Source organism: Perna viridis, chromosome 2, assembly GCF_037379345.1.
Source record: "Perna viridis isolate PV_CMFRI_1.1 ecotype Kerala chromosome 2, ASM3737934v1, whole genome shotgun sequence".
In the NCBI taxonomy this organism is placed as follows: domain Eukaryota; kingdom Metazoa; phylum Mollusca; class Bivalvia; order Mytilida; family Mytilidae; genus Perna; species Perna viridis.
In genome coordinates, this window is record NC_142446.1 from 52,152,327 (window position 1) to 52,166,580 (window position 14,254).

A 14,254-nucleotide genomic window follows, 5' to 3' on the forward strand; every position below is an offset into this window, starting at 1 on the left:
CATGGCATGAATGTTTGATAGGATATCCTTAACAATCTGTGCGAGGAGAGTTTTGATCTGTCGAAAAATGTGGTCACCATTACTGTAAGTAGAGGATATGTGGAAATAACTTGTAAACCAATGGGTTTAGCCAAGTTGTCACTGTGTAAAATTGATTAAAATGGTAAGACGGACCTATGCCAAAATTTTCATGAAGATCTGTTGATTAATGTTGGAGTTATTGCTCTTTAACAATCAAAATATGACTATGAGGGATTTATTTTGTATAAAAACCTGGTGGATAACTACCGGTAATGTCAAGAGTCCAGCTTCAGAAAGCTTTGAAAAAAGACTTTTTGTCCAGATGAGCGATTCAGGCTCTTTAGAGCCTCTAGTTTTATGGATAAAAATCTTCTGTTTATAAATTCTGAATCTGCCTCTGGACTTTTTGTTTTTGAAAAACAAAATTACTCTCCTAATGTCACTGTGAAAAAAGGCATGGGTATACCATCATGTGACTTAACTTTGTTTTTGTTACATTCTTTCCAATTTAGTGGGATGATGTTGCTCAATATCTGTCAGTTATAAGTTGAATTGGCCAACTAACTGTTACCTCTTCAAAATAAAGATAATGAATTCTCAACTTAAATGACAACAATCTGTGTTTTTTTTCAAACCTTTATTCATATAAAACAAATAAATATTTATAACAAATCATCGAGAATTTCTGTCCATGATACCAGTGTTTGTATAAACATTACGCCGTAAATACAATTTTCATTTGAAGGTTTATGAATAAGAATTGTTCAAAAGTGTAGTTACAAAATAAAAACAAAATTACAGTTATAGTAGAATTCAAAATCTTCAACATTGACTTCTGTAAAAAATTTTATGTCACTTTCTAATACCTCATTCTAAGATCATTTATCAACTTCAATAAAGAATTGGATTGAAACTGTTCAGATACAATAAAAATAAAATTCAAGACCTTCATTAATTTCCATAAAAAAATTTAACATCACTTTCTAAAACCTCATTCTTACATCATTTATCAACTTCCATAAAGGATTAATGTGAAACTGTTCAGATATGTTCACAAAAAAAAACCAAACCACCTGTCTAAACCAGACACTTTTTAAAATCCCACTGTATCAGTTTGAATATTTTTTATCCATGATAAATGTAACACCTGTCCAAATTGAATATACCAGTATATTAAGGAGGTAGACCTAGGATAGTGACACAACCCTTTCATACAAATCATTGGAACGTTTGTATTAAGCATTTGACATCAATCTCATATAAGCATCAAAGTAACTTGGATTTATTTCATTCTGTTTCAAAATGAATAGGCTTTGGTAAAATTGAATATGATACAAACATATTACTGATTTCAAGAGTTATGTCCCTTACTCTAGGTCTACCTGCTTAAAGTCCAAAAGGTGTGCATTTTAAATGGGTTTCACTTTATACATGTGTGCCATTTCTGTTTTGGATTTTTAAAAATTTATCCAACATTTAACTTACTATAAGGGATTAGGAGAATATTGGGATTTTCTTCAGAAACACCAGAAAACCTATAGATGCACTCAAGACCTAATCTCTATAATCATTTCACATTATAAAGTTTTATATTATTTTTGTATTTGAATATGGATTTCCATTGTTCAGTTGAATTTAAAATTAAGTGATATCTGGTGAGTAGATATCCAAGCATTTAAAGCTAACATATTATTGGTAAAAAACATTCCATGATTCAACCAATCAAGCTAAAATGGTTCAGATGACCCCCATCTTCAACCATAAATATACAGATCTGCTAGCCGTATAAATTGGATATGTATTTTAAGCATTGTTACTAAACAAGTACTAATCTTATGCCACACAAAAACAGGTTACAAAAATGCCCACTATTCAGGTTTAACCCTAACTTGCAGTCCCTCATAGCTAGTGGATTCGAGAATAATTATTTCTAACAGTTTTCCCCAAGTGTTGCTGTTTAATGGATATCTTTAAAATTACCTGCATATTTTAGATAAGAAACTCTACCAATATTGTACATGTTTGATTTTCACCGCTCAAGTACCAGTCTGTCTAAAAATCAGTCAGAAGGTAATTCATGCATGTTAAAAATCCACCAAACTCAATCTTGTTTCTTGTTCAGAAACAGTTATTGATCACATAACCAGTCTCATTTCAGATAAAAATCATATAGATTGTACATGAAAATTGCACTTTGGAAGAGTTATTTTTCTTGATTTGGCTTCATTCAGTTGATTTCAGTGAGATGAATGTATGATTTTCTTAAAAGAGCAGATCTGAATGCAGAAAAGATTGTTGTTATGTGAAAGTATAGCATATGTAGACTAAAAAGCATAGTTTGTTTGGTGGGTTTTTCTTGACCATGACTCGCGTTACCATTGGTAGTGTCTGAATTTTATATGGACTGGTACTTAAATACTGATGTGAGAGTGATACATTTTCAAATGAGATTCTGCACACACCTATGTACTTCAGATCTACATCATGACATTGGTTCATGCGAGTCGAGTGGATAATGGTCTTTAAATTGATTCACATGAGACTTCATTGAGTCCATTTGTTTCTGTAATCGTGGTGGCAGAGAATCGTAGACGTCAGTAAACAAAAGTTCTGGATTTGGTCTCTTTCTCTTTTCTGCTTTAGCAAAAGCTTCCATTACCTTAAATGGAAAAAAAATCATGAGAAGAAATATTTTTAAAACATTTGAAAAAAGTTTAATTCATAGAAAAACTATTTGATTAGAATGGGAATTAATGATGTGTATCAATATCTAACAACTTGACAAAATGATACATTCTGCAACACACTGTAAATTCAGAAATCATTGTAATTTAATTCTTTAAACACTGTTTTTAATGTTACAGCAAGTTCAAAATGACTGTAACTAATTTTAATACAAATCTAGGTAGGCTACTGTGTGATTTAAATAGCTTTTTATAGGCCCAACTTTATACCAATGTGTCCTACTTCAAAACCACTGAACACCTTTGTGATCTTTATAATTCTGTCTTTCAATAACTGTCAATTAAGATTGCCTTAGTCATATTAGTCTTTATTTACCAAATGGGTGAACCGTAACTTTCTTGTTACTCTTACATTTTTCTTTGATTTTTCTTTCCATGCAGCTTCCTGTTCATCATCCCACCACCCTTGGTTCTCCATGTAATTCCTCAATCTATGGATAGGTGATTGGTCATCCCAAGACATTATCTCCCCTTTCTTTCTGTAGATGGAGCTGTCATCAGATGTACTATGATGTCCTATCCTGATGACATAAGTTTAGCATAAAAAGTATATCGAAAGAATAAGTTTTTAAACAAATGTATATTGAAAAAATTGAATATCTGTCATGACCATAAGTGAGAAAATCCACTTTCTAATGCAGAGTGAAGCAGAATATATAAGAAAACACATGAAAATTATACTCTGTTTGATGCACTACTTACATAAAATGCACCAAGATATTTTTAAAATCTATTCACTTCGTTAAACTGAGTTGACAGTCTTCTAGATAAAAGACTTATTATAGTTAAAGGTATAACTAAATTTATAACCTATACATGCCACAAACTACACTTTATTTAATTTTCAATAAGCCTGTAGCAGCGCTAAGTTTGTCGTAAAAGGCAACTAAATAGTGCTCAGAACCCTGGCCAGGGGCTACGACACACTGCTTACAGAGCTACTGGGTTCTGTGCCCCGGGTGGTGGAATGGGGATGTTACATGCTGGGGTCGTTAGGCCATAATACAGAAAATTTGACTGCAAACAATGGTAGTGCAACATGTTTGGAAAGATGCCAAGTTCCTTGCACATGAAAGAAGCCTGCTGTGGTATTCTATAGGAGTAGGAACCTTTGCACTCAACAAACCGACCACACCCACCTCTCCCTATTTCCAGTGGCAATCAAAACATATTGACTCTATTATCCTTGTGTCCCATCCCATTTTTCATTTCATCATCATTTCATGTTCATCCCCTGGATATTGCTGAAATATTTCTGCTTGAGCGTTAAACACCAAAAATCAATCAATCTCTTTCCCAAAAAATCTTGGTGTTTGTGTATGAAAGTTTAGTCTCATATTCCTTCAATTTAGTTTTGCTGATCCCAGAAAGTGTATTCAAAATTTATTGCAGCTACTTTCTTCATATTTAAATACATTCTTTGTGAAAAATTTTACATGTTAGACTTATCCATCACAGTGTAAGGAAAATTTATTTCTGAATGACTTCCAGTTTTATCAGTACCCGAATTTACCAATCAATTTCAAGTGTGATTTCACTTGAAAGGAGAATGAAGGTAAAAAAAAAACAAAGTAAAGGTCCTCCTTCATCACAGAATACCTGTATTTTAAATTGACTAGTTTTCATCAATTTTTGTGATAGAAAAAAAATAGTACCAATGAAAACCATGGATAACATATAACACTTAATTATTTCTAAACTGAAAACCAGGAAAAAAATCCAGACAAACATGAACATATGACAAAGAAGTATTTAACCACAAAAATTAATACATTTTACAGTACCTTGTATATTTAGTGAAACCTGTCTAAACCTGACCCTGGAAAATCTTTAAACCTGTCTAAACCTAACCCTGGAAAATCCTTAAACCGGTCTAAACCTGATCCTGGAAAATTCGAAAACCTGTCTAAACCTGACCCTGGAAAATCCTTAAATCTGTCAAAACCAGTCATTCCTTTTAGTTTAAATGTATTTTGTACCTTTGTAAACTGAAGACCTGTCTAAACTGGACCAAGTTTAAAGTACAAAAGTAGTTTGGCTTTTCAGGTTTCACAGTACTTACTGTACTCATTGTACTTGCTGTACTCACTGTACTTACTGTAAAGTGTCATAAATGTAAGTTACACCATTTAAAATCATACTTTCCAAGCATGAATCTTTATTTCACATCATTAAAAAAGTTTGTGATATGTATCAGGGTATGATTAAACTACTTTTTTACCTGTAAGTCATAGCCTCTATTAGAACAGGTCTCATTTCCTTTAAACATATTTCTCTAGCTGCCTTTGTAGCATTATACACACCAAAAGCATCATTACCATCAACGCGTATAGTATCCATACCGTAGCCAGACCCTCGAGATGCTGCAATAGAAGAGATCACATATATAGTTCTTTCAATGAGAATACTTTTTCTGATTTTTTTCATTTAGTCTAAATCTTGCAGGAGATGGGTATCTACATCAATATAAAATAGCTGTAGCAATAAAGTGTCAGTCCTTGTAAGAATCAGGCAAAATGGGAAAAATCAGAATGTGCATGTCAAAACTCCAATGATCTGACAATATATCACTCAAGGATACTTTCTCTACTTGAAAAGACCATTATTTAATCTCTGCATCACTGGCTTTGCTCAGAAATTTTTCAATAGAAAAAAAATGAGGTTTTTGACAGATTTATCTGCCATTGAAATGTTATTTTTAGTGCATTTTAATGAAATTTTAACTCAATGGTCCAGCATGATATGGAAAATCTTGTCTGTTTTCCTTGATTCTGATGGTGAAAATACATTTCTAGTCAAATTACACTATCAAAATGATCATTTTTTTTCATACCATGTTTCACATACTGCCTGATTCTTACAGGGACTGACACTTAATATTCAAAACTTTCTTTAACTGTATGAACATGGATATTTACTTTCTTTGGACACTTAGACATGTGACTTGTATACAGGTATGTAAAATTCAAACACTAGTTCATTTAAATAACTGATTTAAGTGTGTCAAAAAAAAAGAAAGTATTGCAAACCAAACAGATCATTGGTTTGAGGAGAAGAACTCATATTTACGTCTTGACAGATTTGAACTGTACAGATACATAGTAATTTTAATCCAACATGATGATAAATACAGAGACTGTACCAATACAATATACCAAAATCTACAATCAGACCTGATTTTTGTCCAAATAAAAAAAAAGAAAAAAAAAAAAAAAGAAAAAGAAAAAGCAAAGTGGAAATTGGCAAAATTGGAAACAATGTACTACCGACAAAATAGGAGGGATATAATTAGCAGAAAAACTGGAAGCATTTCAGATCAGTACAACTGTAACAATAAAACTGAAGGCAGAGGAATGGAAGAACAGACCCCCATGATCACTATAACTTCTTGCTAGTGGGGGGTTAATTAACAGTAAAAACATTGCAAGATAAAAATCTGGATTGAAAAAGTGAAAGACGATCAAGTCAGTACAATGAGTCAATCTCCATAATTATCGTGTTTTATTTAGCATGAACTAACCTATTCCATCACCTCTGTACTGGTCACTGGTAGGCGTTGAAATTGCATAGCCATTGTTTCTACTGAAATGATGAAAATAAAGATTTTCTGTTTACCTTATTGATGGTTGAAGAGTCCGGTTCAGGGCTAAAACAGTGGAAGTGGTTTAAAGAAGCGTCAACTTCTATAGGTATGTATTAAACAAAGAAGTGCATCCCTTTTCACAAAAAAAAAATCGTTACAGTAAAATTGGATGTAAGCTATGATGCCACAATACTTTGATCAATTATGACGTCATGACTTACGACTAATTTTACACTTGCAATTTTTTGTGAAAAGGACCACAGATATTGTTTCAAATACCAAAATGAGCTAATAAAAAACTGTCAACAGCAATATTTTTATTCAATGTATTTCCACAGTTTTCTATTTATGCAAAATATTATGAATATTATTCTATAAATCTTATTTTCAGTATGTATTGTAAAAAACGTTGATGCAGTTTCTCAATTTGGGTAAATTAAAAAATTAACATTTAGCATCTGGATTAACAAGATATCAGACAAAAAGCTAAATTCATTTCAAGAAATGTAAATCAACCATGTCCTTTCCCAACTAAGTCTATATTTATCTCTTACCAGAAGAAGATAATAGGGCATTCTAGTGTGGCAGCAAAGTTAAAAGCAGCATGTGCATCTCCTTCTGATGCAGCTCCTTCACCAAAGTAACATATAACAACCAATTTCTTCCCTGCTCTCTTATAGGCATAGGCTGATCCAGCAGCTGAAATTACAAATGGATATTTATACATGTAGAATTTTAGTGATCAGTCAAATTTATTGATTTAAGTAGCTGTCTTTGTAAGAATCATGCAAAATCTGAAAAATGTGATACACCCCAAAAAATGTTACATATTTTTATTTTTGTAATTAAGTCGTTTTATGGGTCTATACTATGAAATGTGTAATTATTCATTCAAATCTACCTGCTCTTAGGAGATAATCAACATTGAAAATCCAGTAGATTCTATTGTATTCGAGTGTCATTTACAGAGTAATCTCCCTTAATTTTGAAATCTACAGTGCATTCTATATAATATTTATCTCCTAAGAGCATGGGTTATATGAAAAACCACATGTTAACTTCTGTTTACTATGACATTTCAAACAAAATATCGAAGATAAAAATATGTAGGCTTTTTACCCATGAATCACATTTTGCATGATCCTTAGCTGGAGTGCTACTTAATATTTAGAAATGATAATATTTGTAATCATGACTTGAATAATTAAAATATTGTTTTGAAGCAGCTATGATGACAGCCACTTTAAAAAACAAAAAATTCTGGAGCAAAATTTTGTTGCAGTAAAAAAACAATAAGAGAGGATTGACAAAAACTTTTATGTAGTAATGTGGCTTGAACAGTTACAGGACCTCATCTGTATATCAGTTCATGCCAATTTTCATAACTCAACTCATAAAACCATTTGCATCTAGAGTTCACATTTCTCTATTTTTTAGGTCGTCAAAGAAATGCCAACTGAAAAAATTGCCCTAAAAATATGAGAAATTTCACTAAACAACAAATGTTTTACTACATGTAGATGTACCTTTACAGTATTTTGAGCATATTATTATCATTTTATATGAGGAAAATGTAACCTGTAAGAGGGCAAACTTACAATGTACATGCAACAGTGGCTTTATCAGTAGATATGTTACTTATCATAAGTTTCGTGACATCCTAGGTCTAGCATACTTGGGATAACTTGTCTACAAATCAAGTTGCCCCCTTGTTTGCACAATCAGAACTACTTGACAATTTTCTCGACACTTTTGTATAATGAGAAAGTCTGAGTAGCAATTGCCCAACAGATCACTTCCTGTTAGACTGAAGTCAGACCCTCAGTGATTCTAAGGCCATAGCTTAAATTCATATACATAACTGTTACGAGGACTTCATCCTTTATTGCAACTCTAAATGATGAAAATTTCTTTCAACACTATAACTGAAAGCTTTAAACAGAACTTATAAGTAGATTCTAACACTAATCAATTCAATAGAAAGAGGCAACAATAACACCTCTTTAAGAAGCACTATTCATTCTTACCCTGTGGCATCTGTGTTGCTAGTGTTGAGGAAATTGTAACGAAATGGAGATCTTTTGATCCATAATGGACAGGCATTTGTCTTCCCTTTCCAATGTCTTCACAGTTACCATAGCATTGATTCATAAACTGATCAAGTAAAAATCCTCTCCACATCAAAACACCTAAATAAAGATACAGCAATAAAAAATAAACTAATTACCAGTACTGAAATCTACCAGTACTTGGTAAATATACAGTAAGGAATTTTAGGCTTCCACTGTGGATGTTCAGATTAAGTTTTCTGGTTTCTCAACACTTCACCTTCACAATTGTTTTTACATTAGGATTGGAATTCTAGGCTTCCACTGTGGATGTTAAGATTAAGTTTTCTGGTTTCTAAACACTTCACCTTCAGAATTGTTTTACATTTGGGTAAATAAAATTTGTACAATGATAGAAATGCTTAATAATGAGTGTCAATATTCAAATTATTGAACACAAATGCCAAAAAGTGTTTCATGATAAAAAGTTTTAGACTGTTTATCAAAGTACATGTATTATTACATGAATGTTCAAATACACTGATTATCACTTCATCAGAGAAGAGATTGGACACTTCTTACAAATAAGATTGCATACCAGCCTCTCTGTATTGTCCAAACACCAAGTCCTGAGGATCTAATGCCGCAGCAGAACCTATGTGTGTTCCTTCTTCCCCATAATTTGTCATATAGAATGATATTCTGCCCTGGCGCTGAGACTCATACAATATACGATCCATGGTATTCAATAATGTCATACTGTGGTACATCTTTGTCACAAATTCTTTGTCTAACTGTAATATACAGAAATTAGATAACAAGTAATACATGTATTGACTAGTCACACATTTTGGACACAAAGCACTATGTGTATGTGCTTTGTTGTAAATGTGCTACTGTCAATGCTTTACATGAGAATGAAACATTCAATTCTGCAATAAAGTTGTTCCAAATAATTCCAGTCTCATGAAATGTTATTCCTTATTGTTCAAAAAAGATTATTTCAGAACTGTTTTGCCTAAAAGCAGAGTGAAAACAAATTTGTGGTTAAAAAACAACAAAAAAAAACAGCAGCAGTGAATTTGTAAATGATGCAGGAAAAAAGTGCACTTACAGTTATAATTACAGTTATAAAAATAAAATACTTATATTCAACATCATAATTATTAGAAAATTATCTTTCCAAGAAATAAAAATATGGGCAGGGGAATCAACCAACCTCAGTAAAGAAGTATTACTTTAGGGTCCAGTCCACCTGGTAAGACAGGTTATGGGCAGGGAAAGTGATCAAACCTTAGTAGAGAAGGCATACTTTAGGATCCAGTCCAACTGGTAGGACAGGGTATGGGCAAGGAAAGTGACCAAACCTCAGTACAGAAGGCTTTATGGGCCAGTCTACCTGGTAGGACAGGGTATGGGTAGGCGAATTGACCAAACCTCAGTAGAGAAGGCATACTTTAGTGTCCAGTCCAACTGGTAAGACAGGGTATGGGCAGGGAAAGTGACCAAACCTCAGTAGAGAAGGCTTGAGGGTCCAGTCCAACTGGTAGGACAGGGTATTGGTAGGGAAACTGACCAAACCTCAGTAGAGAAGGCTTACTTTAGGGTCCAGTCCAACTGGTAAGGCAGATATGGGCAGGGGAATTTACCAAACCTCAGTAGAGTTGGCTTACTTTAGGGTCCAGTCCACCTGGTAGAATTTCTCCTTTGGCATTCAAAACCCTGTAAACAGGAATTCCTTTGTAGTCATCTGGTCTGATAAATTCTAAGTTTGTTGTATATTCTGATCTTGATCCTGGAAACTGTGGTCTATCCTCCTAGAAAAACAAAATTAGAGTTTATTAAATCTGTGAAAACAAAGGGGAAATATGTGGATGAAACAATGCTAGGATGACCAAAAGCATAGGTGTTAAGCCTCTCAAAATTTCACAAACTAGAGGCTCTGAAAATCCTGAATCGCTCACCTGAAGAATTTGATATCATGTTGTCATACCATCCAATCTTTTAAACAAAAAGTCCAGTGATTTCCCTATACTTACATCATTCCTGACATCAATTGAACCACCTGACCCACATACGAGTTTCAATGGCAACTTTGAGTGGTCGCAGCCACCCACTAACATGTAGCCGACTGAGCCACACAAAAAATGGATCATTTGTACAGGACATTGAGGTCATTAACCCAAGCAAGTTTCAAAACAATGGTTTCAGAGGAGTTGATCTTTGAAAACTGGACAATCAGAGACTTAAATGACTTCTGGTGACCATCTTCTTTAATCTGACAAGTTTGGTTAAAACTGGACAAGGGGTTTTCATGAAGTTGATCAAAGTATGAAAATTTTAAGGCATAAGCTCATTTGAACTTTTGGTACAGGTAAGCTAAAAATGAAACTCTCTTTATACTATTACACATGTACTTAACCATATACAATGTATTACATCACCGACTTCATTTTAAATTTCTTTAATAGTGAAAAAAATGCTGATATACGCATTGATCACTCTTTGTAGAAAAAGCCACAATAATGCATGTGGCATGGTGTAGATATAGGTTTAATCTAGATCAATAGGAGACCTTATATCTACCAGTACTATAAAGGGCAGATTTAAATATTTTCAGAGAAGTATCTTCCCTATATTGCCTCAGGGATTCTATTTTAGTGCAATTTCGACTGTGAATTGTAAGCTAGTAGAATTCGAACAGGTTGATGACAATTTGTAATTATTTTACAGTTACAACATGTATGTTTAATATTGGTCTCTGAGGAGTTTGTTTGTAGCATAAATAAAATTTTCAAGAAAATAAACATTGCTGCCAAGCAACTACAATATGCACTGACCAATTACCCGCATTCGGTTTACACTCAACTTTGATGTGCTAAATAAAATGACAATGAACCTTTAAAGTCATTTTGATGCAAAGTTCACAAGAAGTAAGGAAATTATTCTAGCAGAAATTTAGACTCAGCAAAACTGATCTTCAACTGTGTGCATTTAATCTATGAATGAGTGATCAACAGATCAACATTTGATCCACGTGCCTGATTGATGTAATAAGTGGATTAAGTGATTGTGTACCCACTTTGACACCTGTTCAGAATTGTAATTACAGTGATTTAGCTAGCGCTCGCCATTTTCGCCATTGACGAATAATTTTCAAAGTGGCGAATTTTTCTCGTGCACAATTCGTCATTTGATATTTCGCTCCCCCAAAAAAAAATATCGGTAAAAAAGCCTCTGATGTTCCCATGACCCCATAATTGACAACTTTATTCCCAATTTTACAATAAACAATCATGACCAATGTTTTGATTGCATCACCTTTGATCACACCTTGCTTGATCACCTGGTTGAGGCTAATTATCCCGACAAACAAATTAATTAACGGTAATGATTTGTTTGTTGAGCGCTGTGACACGTTCTCAAAGTACTCCAAGTGTCATCGTATGTATTTAAAATGGAAAGATGTTTGGATTTTTCAATCACAGTTCGAATCGCAACTATGTCCGCCATTACGAACTATTTTAGTTCGTCGTCACATGACAATTTACCTTAAGGTCAAAAGTCTAAAAATAAGTCAACTACTACAAAGAGTCGCAGTGATCGACTATTAAAGTCAAAATTTAAACCAGAGTGGTCAAAGATAATTCCATGCATATAATACAAAGATGGGGCGATGTACTGCCGTGACTGCCAAGATGCTGGACTTACCAATACATTTTCTATCGGAAGCAACGCATTCCTAAAAGATAATATACAGAAGCACATCAACAGTGCTGATCATAAACGGGCAGTCCAGACCAAATCCATGAAGACAGAATTTGAGCAAGGAGTGGCTTTTAAGTGATTTTAAGAGGGCTTTCACTTTGTGGTGCATGGCTAAGGACAGGAGGTTTATGCATTACTGATCAAGTAAACATTGCTTTACATTCTTAGACACATGCCAACAATAGTAGCTGTTGTATACAATTTTTATATTTTTACACACATGATATGTATGACACAGTAACAAAGTATTTTTTTGCATTTTTTGTTCATTAATAGTTGCTAATGTAGAAATTGTATGTTGTTATTATTTTTTATTAATATGAATTATCTGTTATTTATATACCAGTGCTGAAATAGAAATAAACATGTTACTATTTATAATATTTATAATATAGTTGTTATATGTATAAACATGCATGCTGATAAATTTGCATTTAGTCTTATGCAAAAGTGACTAATGGGTTGAAAATCCTGGCTAAATCCCTGAATTATTGCTTACAACTGTGAACTTTTTTTTGTACTTTCGAAGGTTTATAAGACAAAATGAGGACAGAATTGTGTCACCTTTTCTCCACTTCTTTCTTCGATGATGAGCACCAGAAAAATTACCAATGCATTCCAGAATGAATTGGGTGATATTTAAATAAGTGTGGGCCATGTACATGTAGTTCTTCATAATTCATTGCATCATCTTTTAGTTAAATGTATCAATGATGGTTTAGTATTTCTTTTCTGTACATCTATTCTGTCAAGTTTGGTTAAAATTGGTCAAGGGGTTTTCATGTAGTTGAGCAAAATGTCTATCGATGATAGTCGCAAAGTGATGGCATCTGGAACCTTTGATAAACAGTATCCCACTTCCATGCCCGTGTCAAAGAGGGAGATTTAGCCACGTTCAGAAATTTCTCCTGTCTTTTCATAATTTTCGTTTTTAAATTTTCTGATTGGAGAAGTGCTTACCACATTTTTGCACAGCCTTGACTGAGAAAAACATCTTATGTGACCACTCATAGTATTCACAAATGACCTCTGTGATACGATTCGTCTAAGCAGACTCATATTTTTTGTTTACTGCTACTTTTCCGTCCTTCAATCTATAACATCCTTCTATGAATGAATCTAGAGATGTTCCGATAAATAAAAGATACCTGCTTGTTTTGCACCCTGTGTTTTCCAGCGTAACCATATTTTCGGAACTTCTAGTTGCTTATATACATTTCTAATATTTTCAATTTTTAAGTGGAATATATTCTTTTCTCGTGTCTAATTAGATTTCTGCCTTAGTGAATAATATAAAGTCTACTTCGTGTTTTAGAAACCAGCGCGTCCAGTGGCGGATCCAGTTATTCTGAAAGAGGCAACTAATCAGGGTGTGTATAATTGCAATATAAAGCCCTTGATATGATCAACCGAACTTTTCGAGCATACGGGCGGAGCCTAATATTTTTATAAAGAGTATACACAGTAACAAAATTAACTTCGTTTTCATCTAATGTAAAATATTGACATATTTTAATATGTTAAAAGCACAATTCTTTCTGCTGATGAGATATTCTGCTGATGCTCAAACCAGGGACTATATAGTAATATAGAGTCCCTGCTCATGAATACACGAATATGCAATTTTTATTTATCATCTGGATAGTATTTGGACGAACCTTGTACAGTCTAAGGTTTAGCACATCGTACTTACTTTTGTCCATTACATATTTCCAAGGCTGACACTAATAACATAAGTTCAAACTTATGATATTACTCATATTGGTTCGATAGAGGCGATCGACATTGTTACTAGAGGAACGCTTTGATTTGTATTTTTTTTATACTAGGCAGTCAGTTTTTAGCACTACTTTAATATTACACTTGGTAAAACATTTTGATTTGGTTTCCTATTTTGATAATATTATTTTGAGTTTCTTGGGATTTATATCTTCTTATGAGTTTGGTTCTAATGCAGCTGATGAGAGATTTGTACTCCTTGGAACATATATGCATGCACACAGCGTACCGAAATTTGCATTGATTTGAATGGTATTTTTATATTTTATCTATGTTGTTGTTTTCAATATCTACAGAGCTATTGATACCTA

At 33.3% G+C, this 14,254-nt stretch overlaps 1 protein-coding gene across 1 annotated transcript; it reads right to left on the bottom strand.

Moving 5' to 3' along the window:
* Window positions 1–2,437: 2,437 nt before the first annotated feature.
* Window positions 2,438–13,279, bottom strand: LOC148625728 (2-oxoisovalerate dehydrogenase subunit alpha, mitochondrial-like). Its single transcript, XM_088569444.1, has 9 exons — window positions 13,125–13,279; window positions 10,070–10,213; window positions 8,995–9,190; window positions 8,376–8,537; window positions 6,903–7,047; window positions 6,286–6,347; window positions 4,987–5,128; window positions 3,118–3,286; window positions 2,438–2,680 (listed from the first exon to the last, which is right to left on the bottom strand). The coding sequence occupies exons 1-9, from the start codon at window positions 13,221–13,223 to the stop codon at window positions 2,504–2,506; spliced, it is 1,296 nt and encodes a 431-aa protein (XP_088425570.1). The 5' UTR covers window positions 13,224–13,279; the 3' UTR covers window positions 2,438–2,503.
* Between the last annotated feature and the right edge of the window lie 975 nt (window positions 13,280–14,254).